The 14,904-nt window shown below is 42.4% G+C and overlaps 1 protein-coding gene across 1 annotated transcript; it reads left to right on the top strand.

Moving 5' to 3' along the window:
- The first annotated feature begins 63 nt into the window (after positions 1-63).
- Positions 64-14,662, top strand: CIAO3 (cytosolic iron-sulfur assembly component 3). The gene is made up of 11 exons (XM_060786543.2): positions 64-268; positions 2,970-3,065; positions 3,252-3,395; positions 3,728-3,860; positions 6,176-6,310; positions 7,018-7,136; positions 8,669-8,798; positions 8,887-8,959; positions 9,791-9,931; positions 10,036-10,193; positions 13,086-14,662. The coding sequence occupies exons 1-11, from the start codon at positions 203-205 to the stop codon at positions 13,322-13,324; spliced, it is 1,434 nt and encodes a 477-aa protein (XP_060642526.2). The 5' UTR covers positions 64-202; the 3' UTR covers positions 13,325-14,662.
- Positions 14,663-14,904: the final 242 nt, after the last annotated feature.

Raw genomic sequence — 14,904 nt, 5'->3', positions numbered from 1 at the left:
TACCTATCTCTCTCTCCCTCTCTTGCATCTATCTATCTATATCTATCTAGTCTCTCTCTCTCTCATCCATCCATTTCAACTCCTCTGCCTACATCTATGTTCTTCCCATCCCTGTCTCTTTCACGACGACACTCCCTTTTGCGACAGCGCGTCCTAGCGCTTTGCGGCGCGTACGCACAGAGGGAGGGCGGACCTGCCCAAGATGGCGTCGCCCTTCAGCGGAGTCCTGCAGCTGACCGACTTGGACGACTTCATCGGACCCTCGCAGGTGAAGGGCGAGTGAACGGGGGGAGTGGGCGACCGTGGCCCCTAAAAGGGGCTCTCCTTGTCCTCTGCCAGAGCTCCTGGAAGCCTTGTCCGCCATTCGAGCTCAATATTTCTGCCAAGCCTCCCATACAGCCCTGCGAGGTAGGACAGTTTGGGGGACAGGCGCCTTGAATGGGCTTCCCTCGGTCCAGAGAAGGAGATACTGGGGAAATCGGTATGATTTTAAGGGAAGTTGAGTATATTGTATATTCTATCCTAAAAGGCTCCCATGAGAGGCTGAGACAGTGTGATCTTGCTGCTGGTTCCTTGCCCATCGTTTGTTTTAATGTGATTTTAACTGACTACTTTTAATAGCTTTTTGGTTTTATAGTTATAACTATAATTCTCTCCCTATATGTTTCATTTTATATTATAATTCAGTATATGTGTATGTTTTCTATCTATGTAATAAAATACAACATACATCTATATATATAATTGTATAACTCTCTGTATATACATATATAATAAAACACACACACACATATCTATCTATATATATATATATATAGAGAGAGAGAGAATAAAACCTGCAACATACAAGCGGTGGCGCAATGGGTTAAACCCTTGTGCCAGCAGGACTGAAGACTGACAGGTCGGATGTTCAAATCTGGGGAGAGTGCAGATGAGCTCCCTCTATCAGCTCCAGCTCCCCATGCAGGGACATGAGAGAAGCCTCCCACAAGGATGGTAAAACATCAAAACATTCAGGCATCCCCTGGGCAACATCCTTGCAGACGGACAATTATCTCACACCAGAAGTGACTTGCAGTTTCACAAGTTGCTCCTGACATGGAAAAAACAACAACTATATATACAATTCTATAATTCTCTCTCTTTATATATATGATAAACCACACACACACATATATATATAGAGAGAGAATAAAACATGCAACATGGGAACGAGGGACAGGGCCTTCTCTGTGGTAGCCCCCCAACTCTGGAACTCTCTCCCCAAGGACATCAGACAAGCCCCAACATTGGCAGTCTTTAGGAAGAGCCTGAAGACCTGGCTGTTCCAGTGTGCCTTTCCAGAATAGGAAACTCCTAGCATCATGTCCCAAATGCACTTTGTTAGAGATTTAGGATTGTCTGTACATTGCACCTACCGCCAAAAACCTCTACATTTCACCTGTCATGTCCAACACTTTTTAAATTGTCCATTACATTTGGCCCAGCCTTAGGTTTTAAATGCATCATGGTGTCATTGTTTTTAGTGTTTTATTGTTTTGCTTGATGTTTTATTATTTGCTTTATTAGTTTTATTGTTGTATTTGTATGCTGTTGTTTTGTTGGTGGCCGTGGCCTTTGTAAGCCGCATCGAGTCCTTCGGGAGATGTTAGCGGGGTATAAATAAAGTTAATAAATAAATAAATAAATAAATATAATTGCATAAAACATATGTCAAGAGAGAGAAAGAGAGAGAATATAACATGCAACACACACACACACATATAATTGCATAATTTTATATATATTTAATAAAACATATATATATAGAGAGAGAGAATAAAACATGCAACATACAAACATATATATTTGTATAATTTATATATATTTAATAAAACACACACACATATATAGAGAGAATAAAACATGCAACATAAAACTATATACACAATTCTATAATTCTCTCTATATACATATATAATAAAACATATATATAAAGAGAATAAAACATGCAACATACAGCCATATATATAATTCTATCATTCTCTCTCTCTATATATATAATAGAACACACACACACGTATAGAGAATATAGCATGCAACATACAAATATATATTTAATTCTATAATTATATATACATATATAGTAAAACATATATAGAGAGAATAAAACATATATATAAATAGAGAGAAATAATAAAGCACACACTATACAACTATATATAACTATATATAATTCTATAATTCTTTATACACACATAGAATAAAACAAATATATAGAGAGAATAAAATATAAAACATACAACTATATATATAATTCTACAATTCTCTATATAGGTATATATCTTTTAATATGTGTGTGTGTGTGTAAAACATATATACATATAGAGCATACAACAATTTTTAACAGAAAAAACAGCAGTGTCTATACATTTTAATATTTATATTTTACAGGTTTTAAATTGTGTTGTTATGGATGTGAGCCGCTTTGGGTCTTGATACAGAGAGAAAAATGGATTAGATAAATAATAATAATGCATGTTTCCTCAACCTCAGTGTGTATGCAATCATAATAATGTAATCATATAAATTATTGTTGCTGTAGTAAGCTTACTCAGCCTGTGTTTGTATATAGTAAAGGTAAAGGTTTTCAATGTATTGTCGAAGGCTTTTACAACAACCCAGTAAAGGTTTTCCCCTGACATTAAATGAAGTCTTCTCTGACTGTGGGGATTGGTGCTTATCTCCATTTCTAAGCTGAAGAGCCAGCGTTGTCCGTAGACACCTCCAAGGTCATGTGGCCAGCAAACTTAATGGAGCGCTGTTACCTTCCATATTACCATATATATGTCATGTATATATATATGTCATGTATATATGTCATGATAAGTCAACCAAACCTCACATGCAGGTTCTTTCTGCTTAATTCTTGGGCTTGTATTTTGCCTTATTGGCCTCATTCATTGCTGTCCTGCCTTGGTCTCTTTCAGGACTGCATCAAACCCATCAAAGTAGACAAGAAGCCTGGAAAAGCAATCGCTAAGATCCGCATCGAGGACGATGGAACCTACGTCCAAGTGGATCCGGTAATCTGCCCCCCCCCCCTTTCCCCAGTGTAATTGTGTTGCATACTGGACAGTGTTGTATTGATTATCAATAACCAGCTCCCTTTCAGATGACAAGCTATGGAGCCATAAAAATAATAACAACACATCTCCATAAATAAAATGCGGTGTTACAAGGTCTCAGTGTGCTCTGTTTCTTCCTTTCAGGACGGCCGTTCGCGCAAACTGGAGAAGGCCAAGATTACGCTCAATGACTGCTTGGCTTGTAGTGGATGCGTCACTTCGGCCGAAAGCGTCTTGGTTGCACAGCAAAGCCACGAAGAGCTCCTCCGGGTCTTGGACGCCAATAAGGTCTGCGGCAGATGAGGATAACTATGGATGATGGGAGCAGAAGTCCTGGGTGGGTGGAGGGGACAAAGGGCATGGGGTCAAGCCATGGGTGGGCCTTAACCCTGAGAACAAAGTGGTTGGTAAAATGTTTAGGTTTGAATTGTATTGGCTTTACTGGGAACCGCTTTGAGTCTCTTTTTTAGAAAGAAGAAGCTGGATAATCATAATCATAAATTATAATAAATATAAATAGTCATGATAATGGTAACGATTAGAAAAAGAATTGTAATAATAATAAATGGGAATTATTATTATTAATATTTATTTTAATTTTTTAAATAATTATTTTACAGACATTAGATCCTGCTTCCCGGAAGCTGGTGGTAGTTTCTGTCTCGCCTCAATCCAGAGCTTCTTTGGCGGCAAGGTTTCAATTGACTCCTTTGGACACAGCCAAGAAACTGACTGCCTTCTTCAAAAGATTAGGTAAATGAGGTTTTTCCCTTCAATATGGTAGCAAATTCAATAGCCCCAGCTCAGGGCTTGCAAATTCAGGGCAGTTGTGGCTTCTCTTTAATGGAGTCTCTGTACTGGAAATACCGTCTTTTTTTTTCTCCTTTCTTCCATTTTGTTATTGTTGACTTTTTCTCCTAAAAGAGGTGTCAAAAGTACTGCAACTTTAGTTATCTTTGCATCTAGAGGGAGAGTTCAGGCTTCATTTATAAACAACAACAACAACAAAATAATAATAACAATATAATGTAATATTAATTAATTAATTAATTAAACTATTATTATTATTATAAATAATGGAGCCCCTGGTGGCGCAGTGGGTTAAACCCCTGTGCAGGCAGGACTGAAGACAGACAGGTTGCAGGTTTGAATCCCGGGAGAGGCGGATGAGCTCCCTCTATCAGCTCCAGCTCCTCATGCAGGAACATGAGAGAAGCCTCCCACAAGGATGATAAAAACATCAAATCATCCAGGCATCCCCTGGGCAACGTCCTTGCAGATGGCCAATTCTCCCACAACAGTAGCGACTTGCAGTTTCTCAAGTCGCTCCTGACACGACAAAAAATATATAAATAATAAAATAGAATAATAATAACAACAACAATAATAATAATATGGTTTCTGGCATTTGGAAACAATAAACATTGACAAAAATCATGATCTGTCAACTGCAAAAGGCCACCTTACTTGGATCTGCACGTATCATTGGAAAATACATCACACTGTCCTAGAAGTGTTCGACTTGTGATTTTGTGATATGAAATCCAGAATATATCTCTCGTTTGCTGTGACATACTGTTTTTTTGTGTCAGTAAAATAATAATAATAATAATAATAATAATAATAATAATAGTATTTATTACCCACCTCTCTTTTTTGGCTCAAGGCGAGACACAGCATTTGTACTAGGAGCCATTTATTTTATCATTTTTAGCCATTTACGATATGCAATAGAATGCCTCACCATGTTACTTGCAGTACACACACGTTGTAGGATTTATGCAGTTTGATGCACCTTTAGCTGCTGTAGTTCAAAGCTAGGGAATCTTGGGAGTTGTAGTTTGTTTTGACGAAGCAAGTCTTTCGCCTTCTCTTGGGTAGACAATCCTTGGGTGGATAAGTCCCAGGATTCCATAGCATGGCAGTTATGTTGAAACTCAAACCACATCCTGCCTAAGCTTGTAGTCCTCATTAAGGACTTAGATATGTAGATGAGTTAGTTGGCAAGGAAAAGTCCATCTTTCATTGACCTTTCTGTCTGCCTGTCACTCTATTCTTCCATTACATACTTCCCAGGAAGATGCCTCCTTTTCTGAGCACATGCCAAGCCCCCAAGTCTTCCATTTCATTTTTCTCCTGTGAGCATGGAGAGAGGCAAGATGTCTGCTGTCAGTCAGTTATTTAGATAGCGAGGCCCTGTGTTAACTTTCCTGTCTAGATATGTAACTCTTTGACTAAAGTCTTTTATATCTGTTCAAAGCTTGGCTCTGCTCCTGAATTGCTGAAGCTTCTGATCTGCTGCTGTGGTTGCTACTTTACCACTTTTAAATGTTTATTCCTTTTAGGAAATTCGCCCCCACCCCAACAAGTTAAAGGGCTGTCAAACTGTGTTTATTCTGTAGTTTATTTATTTATCGTGTCATCAGCAACCATACCATTATGTTACAATTCTAACAGAGCAAAACAAACACACAGATTAAAAAGAAAAAGAAAAAAAAGCACACAGATTTTGCAAATGTGGTAGTTGGTTAAATGTCCTTTGACCAGTATCTGGCCACTTGGAGTGCCTCTGGTGTTGCCGCAAGAGGGTCCTCCATCGTGCATGTGGCAGGGCTCAGGGTGCATTGCAGCAGGTGGTCAGTGGTTTGTTCTTCTCCGCACTCGCATGCCGAGGATTCCACCCTGTAGCCCCATTTCTGAAGGTTGGCTCTGCATCTCGTGGTGCCAGAGTGCAGTCTGTTCAGCGCCTTCCAAGTCGCCCAGTCTTCTGTGTGCCCAGGGGGGAGTCTCTCATCTGGTATCACCCATGGATTGAGGAGCTGGGTTTGGGCCTGCCACTTTTGGACTCTCGCTTGCTGGGGTGTTCCAGCGAGTGTCTCTGTAGATCTAAGAAAACTATGTCTTGATTTAAGTCGTTGACATGCTGGTTGATACCCAAACAGGTGATGAGCTGGAGATGTCTCTGCCTTGGTCCTTTCACTATTGGCCTTCTGGAGGACGACTGTATTCTGTAGTGTAGATATACCCTAAGTTTCTCTACACAGACATCTCTTCCTGATTTTTCCCAGGTGTTGATTTTGTCTTCGATACGACATTCTCCCGGAACTTCAGCCTGATAGAAAGCCAGCGGGAGTTCGTCCAGCGCTTCCGGAGGCGGACGGAAGACAAGGGGGCTTTGCCCATGCTAGCCGCTGCTTGCCCCGGTGAGGAAGAGAGAGGGAACAGAGGCCCTTAAGATGCCCCCGTCCCCTTCTGGAGGACGACTGTCCCACAATGGTGTTCGAATCATAAAATCCTAGATTGGGAAGGAACCCCCAAAGGTCATTCAGTCAAACTCCCTTTTGCAATACAGAAAGGCATCATCAAAGCCCTCCCAACAGAAGGCCACCCAGTCTCTGAATCATAGAATCCTAGAGTTGGGAGAGACCTACAAGGGCCATCCAGTCCAAGCCCCTTTCTGCCAAGAGGAAGACACCACCCAATCCCTCCCAACAGATGGCCATGCATCCTCATAGGCATTCGAACGTTAATGGAAAAACAGGGCTATAGAATTATAGAATCTTAAAAATTGGGACCACAAAGACCATCCAGTCCAAGGGCATTCTGCCATAAAGGAAGACACCAATCCCTCCCAACAGATGGCCGTCTAACCTTATTAACACCAGAAATATGGAAAAGTACATTATCAAATCCTAGAGATGGAAACGGCCCTAAGGGCCATCCAGTCCAATCGGCTTCAGCCAGGCAGGAGAACACAATCCAAACCCTCCCGACAGATGGCCACCCAGCCTCTGAATCATAGAATGCTAGACTTAGAAGGGAAACCCAAGGGTCATCCAATCCAACCCCCTTTTCTGACTGCACTATCTTTGAGATAAAGATTTTGCCTTTCCTTTTGGGTCCTTTCCAGGCTGGATCTGCTATGCTGAAAAGACCCACGGGAGCTTTATCCTCCCCTACATCAGTACTGCCAAGTCACCACAGCAGGTCATGGGGTCCCTGGTGAAGAGCCACTTCGCCGAGCAGCAGGTTTGTCTCTTCGGCACTCAGCAGATTATTATTATTACTATTATTATTTATAGTATTTGTGTTCTTTGCCAAACAGCAGGTGTATCTATTCTGCACTCAGCAAATTATTATTATTATTATTATTTATAAAATTTGTATCCTTTGCCTAGGAGCAGGCCCATCATTCCACACTCAGCAGATTATTATTATTATTATTATTATTATTATTATTATAGTATTTATATTTGTATCCTTTGCCAAGCAGCAGGTCCATTTCTTCCACATTCAGCAGATTATTATTATTATTAGTAGTAGTAGTAGTAGTAGTAGTAGTAGTATTTATATCTGTATCCTTTGCCAAGCAGCAGGTCTATCTCTTCCACACTCAGCAGATTCTGTTGTTGTTGTTGTTGTTGTTGTTAGTAGTAGTATCCTTTGCCAAGCAGCAGGTCTGTTTCTTCTGCACCCAGCAATTTCATGAGAAAGGTGGTGGGCCAAAATATTTGGGCTGACAATTATTGTTATCATTATTATTATTTATAATATTTCTATGCTGCTTCCTCTTTCTCTCTCAAGGAGATTCAAGACTAACAATCAAAGCTGTGCAATGTCTCAAAAGATTAGAATAGAATTAAGTTTGGGACTTATGAAAGATGGATTATTAAAACCAATAACAATCATATTAAAAGCCTATTGGACTATTATTATTATTATTATTATTATTAACTTTATTTGTACCCTGCTAGCATCTCCTGAAGGACTCGATGCGGCTTACAAAGGCCAAGGCCTCAAAAACATAGCATAACAAATACACAACTTAAAGCAAATCAAAACAATTAAAGCAATATCAAAAACAATAAAACAATACACCAAAACACAATAAAACTGGGGCCGGGCCAAATGTAATGGGTACAGATTCCTGCCACATCAGCACTTTTAATCTTGTACCCATTACTCTGGCCCGGCCCAGTTTTTATAGTGTCTTGATGTATTGTTTATTGCTTGTTGTTTATACTGCTTAACTGTTTTTAATTTGCTTTAGGTGTTGTTTTGTTGTATTGTGTTTTGAGGCCTTGGCCTATGTAAGCCGCATCGAGTCCTTCGGGAGATGCTAGCGGGGTACAAATAAAGTAATAATAATAATAATAATAATAATAATAATAATAATAATGTGCTGATGTGACAGGTGGTATGTCGGATTTTAGGGTAAGTGCAGTGTGCAAGCAATCTTAAAGTCTAATAAAGTGCTTCTGGGACAGGTTGTTGGAGTTTTCCTATTCTGGAAAGGCACATCGGAACAGCCAGGTCTTCAAGTTCTTCCTAAAGACTACAACAAACATGACGAGTAGTCTTTAGAGGTCACGAACGTCTAGCCTTGCACTGGTGCAATGGCTTTCAGTTTACTTTTGGCTTTGTTCAGGGACTCTCAAATCCCTAAAGGGCTTAAAGAGAGGATAACTAAAACATTGCCTCCATGGTGCGGCTGGGAACAATAAGGGGGAATGGATCGATGTTGGACCGATTCATGTTCTCGTCTTTCTTTTTTGCCATAGCATGTAGCGCCCAGCCAGATCTACCACGTGGCAGTGATGCCTTGCTACGATAAGAAGCTGGAAGCCTCCCGGCCAGATTTCTTCCTCCAAGAGCATCAAACCCGGGAAGTGGATTGTGTCATTACGACTGGTGGGTCGCCATCTCGCTGCCTTGACCCTTTCAGAGGCATTGAGTGATTGCAAAGTCAACCTGTGCCTCTTCTTTCCTTGCCTTCTAGGAGAAGTCCTAAAGCTCTTGGAGCAGGAAGGGGGATCCCTTTCCGAAGTGGAACCTGCCCCCTTGGATGCCATGTAAGATCCTTTGTCCTTGCTAGATTTGTATATCTCCACTCCATTTGTTTGTTTGTTTGTTTGTTTATTTGTTGATAGCAAGTACCAGTTTGTGTTGATAACAAGCACCAGTCTATTTATGTGAACTGGAAGCAACTGGGAGGTCATTTTTGGTTTTGATTTGCAGAGAGGGGAGCTCTTTTCTGCTAAAACCAAACATGCCTCCTGTGCCTTATTGGAGTAAATAATCCTGCTTTTTACAGATGTGAGTAAATTTATTTATTTAGAGTAAATAATGCCACATCTAAGAGGTGCAATTAAATTAATTTGTATTTATTTTAGGAAATAAATTTATTTAGATTTATTTGAGGAAATAAATAATCCCACATTTGAGAAGTGCCAGTAAATTTATTTATTTACTAGTTTAGGTACATGGCAATGTCCAGGTTAGCTAATATATAATGATAAATATTAGAAACAATCATTGTTTGGGTTTTGGATATTATGAATGGTCATGTTATGAATGGTCCCATTAGAAAGAAATTCACATGGCTTTCTGGATGTAGGATACACATGGGTCTTTGGGTGTGGGTGAACTATAACTCCCAACATCCAAGGTCAGTTCCCTCCAAGCCCCTCCAACAGTAAAAAGTCAGCCATGTTGGGTATGTACGCCAGGTTTGGTCCAGATCCATTGTTGGTGGGGGTGGGTTCACAGCGCTCTTTGGGTGTGGGTAAACTACAACTCCTATCCATATATTATTATTATTAGTAGTAGTAGTAGTAGTAGTAGTAGTAGATTTGTTCTGCCCATGTGACTTCCAACTTGCCCTTCTTTCCGTCTTCTTATAGTTTTAGCGATCTCTCCGAGGATCGGCTCCTCAAGGGCCACTCCGGGGGTGGCTCCGGGGGCTACTTGGAGCACATCTACAAACATGCAGCAAAGGAACTCTTTGGGATCCAAGTGGAAGAGATTCAGTACAAAACCCTAAAGTGAGTGGAATCCGATCCCTTCCCCTCACTGTGGACAGCTCCTGGTTCCGGTGCCTAGCACTTGGGCCTCCCTTCCCCACTTTCTCCATGGCTTTCCTTCCCAGAAACAAGGATTTCCAAGAAGTGGCCCTGGAGAAGGACGGGGAGACCCTCTTGCTCTTCGCCCTGGCCTACGGATTCCGGAACATCCAGAACGTGGTGCAGAAACTCAAGCGGGGGAAGTCGCCCTACCACTACATCGAGGTGATGGCCTGTCCGTCAGGTAAGGGGTCGAATCGAAAGCCCCCAAATGCCACCCAAGATCTGGGAGTCTGGTCCTCAAAGGTGGGAGAGAATCTGCGTTAGTCGAATCCTAGACTTGGAAGGGGAACCCAAGGGCCATTCAGTCCAACCCTGTTCTGAAAGATACCATCCAGTCTCACCTGGCAGATGGCCATCCAGCCTTATAGACATTGGAAGGTTCATGGAAAAATAGGGCTAGGGAGTCCTAGAGAGGGGAGAGGTCCCTAAAGGCCATCCAGTCCAACCCCTGTCATGCACGAAGACACAGTCAAAACACTCCTAGCAGATTGCCATCCTCTGCTGAAAAACCTTTAGAGAAGGAAGCAGCTTCCATTGGACTTCAAGGAAGAATATACCATGTTTGAACAGCTCTGATTGTTAGGAAGGCCTTTCTCATGTTTAGGTGGAATCTCTTTTCCCGATGTTTGAATCCATGGCTCCATTGAGTCCCAGTCTCTGGAGCAGCAGAAAGCAAGCTTTCCCGGTCCTCAATAGGACATCCATTCCAATATTTAAACATGGCTCTAATGTCCCCTTACCTGAGCCTTCTCTTCTCCAAACTCAACATCCCCAGCTCACAAAGCTGCTGCTCAGAGGGATTTGTGGTTTCCAGACCTTTGCCCTTTTGGATTGCCCTTCTCTGGACACCCTCCATCTTATCCATTTCCTTAGATTGCTTTACCCAGAAGTGGATACATAGTTATCCCAGGTGAGGCCTGACTAAAGTAGAAAAGAGTGGAGCTATAACTTTCCTTGGTCTAGACACTACACTCCTGTTGATGCAGCCTAGAATCGCATTGGGCTTTTTGGCTGCCACATCACACTGTTGGCTCATGTCTAACTTGTAGTCTACTAAAGAGTCAGAGATCCCTTTAATATATACATGTTTGTAACTCGGGGACTGCCTGTACGTGTGTGTGTAAACATCCGACTTACAAACGACTCCTAGTTAAGAACGGGAATGAAACAGCAGAAAGTAAGAGGAATCTTCCCCTCAGAAGGGAAATCCACTCCTGGAAGAGTTATTATCATGGGGAAAAGGGGTCTCCCCTGAAGTTTTATCCCCAGTCCTTAAAAAGGTAAAGGTTGTCCCCTGACATTAAGTCCAGTCATGTCTGACTCTGGGGTGTGGTGCTCATCTCCATTTCTAAGCCGAAGAGCCAGCGTTGTCCGTAGACACCTCCAATGTAATGTGGCTGGCATGACTGCATGGGGCGCCGTTACCTTCCTGCCGGAGCGGTACCTATTGATCTACTCTCATTTGCATGTTTTTGAACTGCTAGGTTGGCAGAAGCTGGGCCTGACAGCGAAAGCTCACGCCACTCCCCGGAATCGAACCTGCGACCTTTCGGTCAACAAGCTCAGCTGCTCAGCGCTTTAACCCACTGCAGCACTGGGGGCTCCAGTCCTTAGAATCTTAAGAGTTGGAAGAGACCTTGTAGGCCATCCAGTCCAATCTCCTGCCAAGAAGCAGGAAAATCATATTCAAAGCACCCGTGACAGTTGGCCACCCAGCCTCTTTTTAAAAGCCTCCAAAGAAAGAGACTCCACTACACTCTGGGGCAGAGAGTTCAGATGCTGAACAGCTCTCACAATTAGGAAGTTCTTCCTCATGTTAATTTCCTGTACTTTGAAGCCATTGTTCTGTGTCCAGGGCAGCAGAAAACAAGCTTGCTCCCTCCTCCCTCTGATTTCCTCTCACATATTTATACATGGCCATCATGTCTCCTCTTAGCCTTCTCTTCTTCAGGCTAAACATGTCCACTCTTTAAGCCACTCCTTATAGGGCCTGTTCTTCTGTCCTTTGATCCTTTCAGTCCTCCTCCTCTTGACACATTCCAGCTTAGAGTCACATCTCCCTTCAATTGTGATGCCCAGAATTGAGCACAGTGTGATTCCAGGTGTGGTCTGACCAAGGCCGACTAGAGGGGTAGCATGTCTTCCCTGGATTTAGACACTAGACTCCAATTGATGCAGGCCCGAATCCCATTGGCATTTTTAGCTGCCGCATCGCATTGCTGGCTCATGTTCACTTCCTGTTGACAAGGACTCCCAAGATCTTTTTCACATATACTGTTGTTGAGCCAGGCATCCACACCCCACACCCCCATTTCTATAACAAGCCAAAATGTTCAAAATCCAATTCTCACAGGGACAGAAAGTGAGGTGGAATCTTCTGAACAGCAGCACAAACGGCAAAACAAATGCTGCATGGGTGTTAGCCCTTTCCTATGCTATCCAAAGCACATGGCCCCCTTGTGGCGCAGAGGGTTAAACCACTGAGCTTCTGAAGCTGACCGAAAGGTCAGCGGTTCAAATCTGGGGAGTGGGGTGAGCTCCCGCTGTTAGCCCAGCTCCTGCTAACCTAGCAGTTTGAAAATATGCAAATGTGAGTGAATCAATAGACACCGCTCCAGCGGAAAGGTAACGCACTCCATGCAGTCATGCTGGCCACATGACATTGACTATGGACAATGCCGGCTCTAGCTTAGAAATGGAGATGAGCACCACCCCCAGAGTCGCACACGACTAGACTTAATATCAAGGGAAACTTTTACACACACACACAGTCCTTGTTACACTTCAAAATGTACCTATTCTGATTTACATACAAATTCAACTTAAGAATAAACCTACAGAACCTCTTATGTTCATAAATAAGCCATAGCCCATATTTCTTTCTAAATTTAGATACTAGACTCCTATTGATGCAGCCTAGAAACACACTGGCTTTTTAAACTTCCGCATCACACCAGTGAAGTACCCCAACAGATGGCCATCCATCCTCTCTTTAATAGTCTCCAAAGAAGGCACTAAAAATACCTTGGCTCATGTTCCAATTGTGGCCCACTAAGATGCCTTCCTTTTCCAGGGTGTTTGAACGGCGGGGGCCAAATCAAAGCGGAAGGGGAAACCAGCAAGGACCTGCTCCAGGAGGTGGAGAGTGTGTATGAATCTGTCCCGCCGGAGGACCCAGAGACAAACAGAACTGTTGCGGACCTCTACGAGCAGTGGCTGGGCAGCCCATCTTTGGAGAGGATCCGAGAGGCCCTCCACACGCAATACCATGCAGTGGAGAGGGCCAACACGGGCTTTGGTATCAAGTGGTGAAAGCGAGAAGGGACAGACCTGAGAATCGCATGGAGGTTGCAAGGGTCCTCTCCACTTCTGGGACGGAGCTGGCAAGACAGGAGACTACCTTTTCCTTAAATCCCTATGGGATTGGATTAGGATAAATGTCATGATGTCTGAGTCTAAGATCAGCAGCGTTCATTGTCCCAGTAAGTAGCTTCACTCTCTCAATAATATCACATAATGTGCCTCTGCTCAAAAAGCACAGATTTAGGAGATACTTCCAACGGCAGCATCACGGGATACAAGCAGATCCTCTCCTTTGTATCGGAAAAGACATTGCATCGTAGTAATCTTCTATATCTAAAAATGTAATAATAAAGTTTATGTATCTATGTTTGTGGGTAATTTCCTATTGGCCCTCAGTTTTAGAGTGCACTGTGAGTCCCACCGACAACAGATCTAGATGCACACAGACCTCGCATGACCAACAGGAAATACTGGGGAGGATTGATTCTGGACGATGGGCATTATTGTCCACCGTATTCAGAGAGCACTGTGAGTCCCACTGACAATGGATCTGGATCAAACTTGGCACATAGACCCAACTTGACCAACTTAAGCTACTGGCAAGGTTTGAGGGGGATTGACTTGACATGATGTGAGTTGTAGTCCACATATATCCTTATACATTTTCTTAATGGGTCCACTCATAAAATCCAGAAATGATGACTGTTTCAAAGATATAGCATTACAAATTACCAGATACCTAACCTAGGCACCACTGAGTACCTACACTCATATTTACTCCTTTGGAATCCTGGAATTTGCAGTTATGGAAGGGCCCTTTATAAAAACCCTCCAGAGCCTCCTTCAACTGCAAAGCCCAGAATTCCAAAGAAGGCGGCTATTAGATTTAAAGTGGAATCACAGCACTGTATATTCAAAACATCATAGATCAAGCATGGGCAAAATTGGGCCCTCCAGTTGTTTTGGACATCAACTCCCACAATTCCTAAGAGCCTCAGGCTCCTTCCTTTTCCCCCTCAGCCACTTAAGGGACCTCTGTAAACAAGGTGTGGAAAGAGTGGAAGAAAGTGGAGAACGATTGCAAGGACTATTTCTTGCAACAGAAAGGATAGGAAATGTCTAGAAATAAATACAACATTTAGAGGAAATAAGGAAGGAATAATAAACAAATTCACCAGATGGAATGCAAGAAGATTAACCTCAAAGAAGGAAGTCTAGATAAGACATTGAAGTAGTGTCTTCATTTTTATTATGTAGTTCGATTATTTTATGTTTGCTTGGTTTAAGTGTGTCCTTTTTGATGATGGATGCATTTTGTTGAAACTTAATAAAACATTGGGAAAAAGGTGTAGTGTGACAATCTCCTGAATGCAGAACCGAGGTTCTAAGTTACTGTGGTGATAGCAAACTGAGCGACAAAGGGGCATTTCCTTTTATTTCTGGAATAATATCTAACTTTTTGGTGAGGGATGCCCTCATTCCCCCCCATAGTTCTCCCCTGACATTGGATGATGGACGTCGAAGTCCAGTCACTACCTGTTGGTTTTGGGAATGAGTCACAGCAACGACGCAAAGGGTTTTCCAGAGAC

Source organism: Anolis sagrei, chromosome X, assembly GCF_037176765.1.
Source record: "Anolis sagrei isolate rAnoSag1 chromosome X, rAnoSag1.mat, whole genome shotgun sequence".
Lineage (NCBI taxonomy): Eukaryota > Metazoa > Chordata > Lepidosauria > Squamata > Dactyloidae > Anolis > Anolis sagrei.
Note: the sequence above shows the minus strand (reverse complement) of the source record. Positions and strands in the feature narration are given on the sequence as shown.

Excerpts from the sequence above, each read along its gene's own strand:
- CIAO3 (XM_060786543.2), top strand. The coding sequence starts at position 203 with ATGGCGTCGCCCTTCAGCGGAGTCCTGCAGCTGACCGACTTGGACGAC. Across the intron at positions 8,799-8,886 it reads GGATTGTGTCATTACGACTG|GAGAAGTCCTAAAGCTCTTG; the intron begins GTGGGTCGCCAT and ends CTTGCCTTCTAG. Across the intron at positions 9,932-10,035 it reads ATTCAGTACAAAACCCTAAA|AAACAAGGATTTCCAAGAAG; the intron begins GTGAGTGGAATC and ends TTTCCTTCCCAG.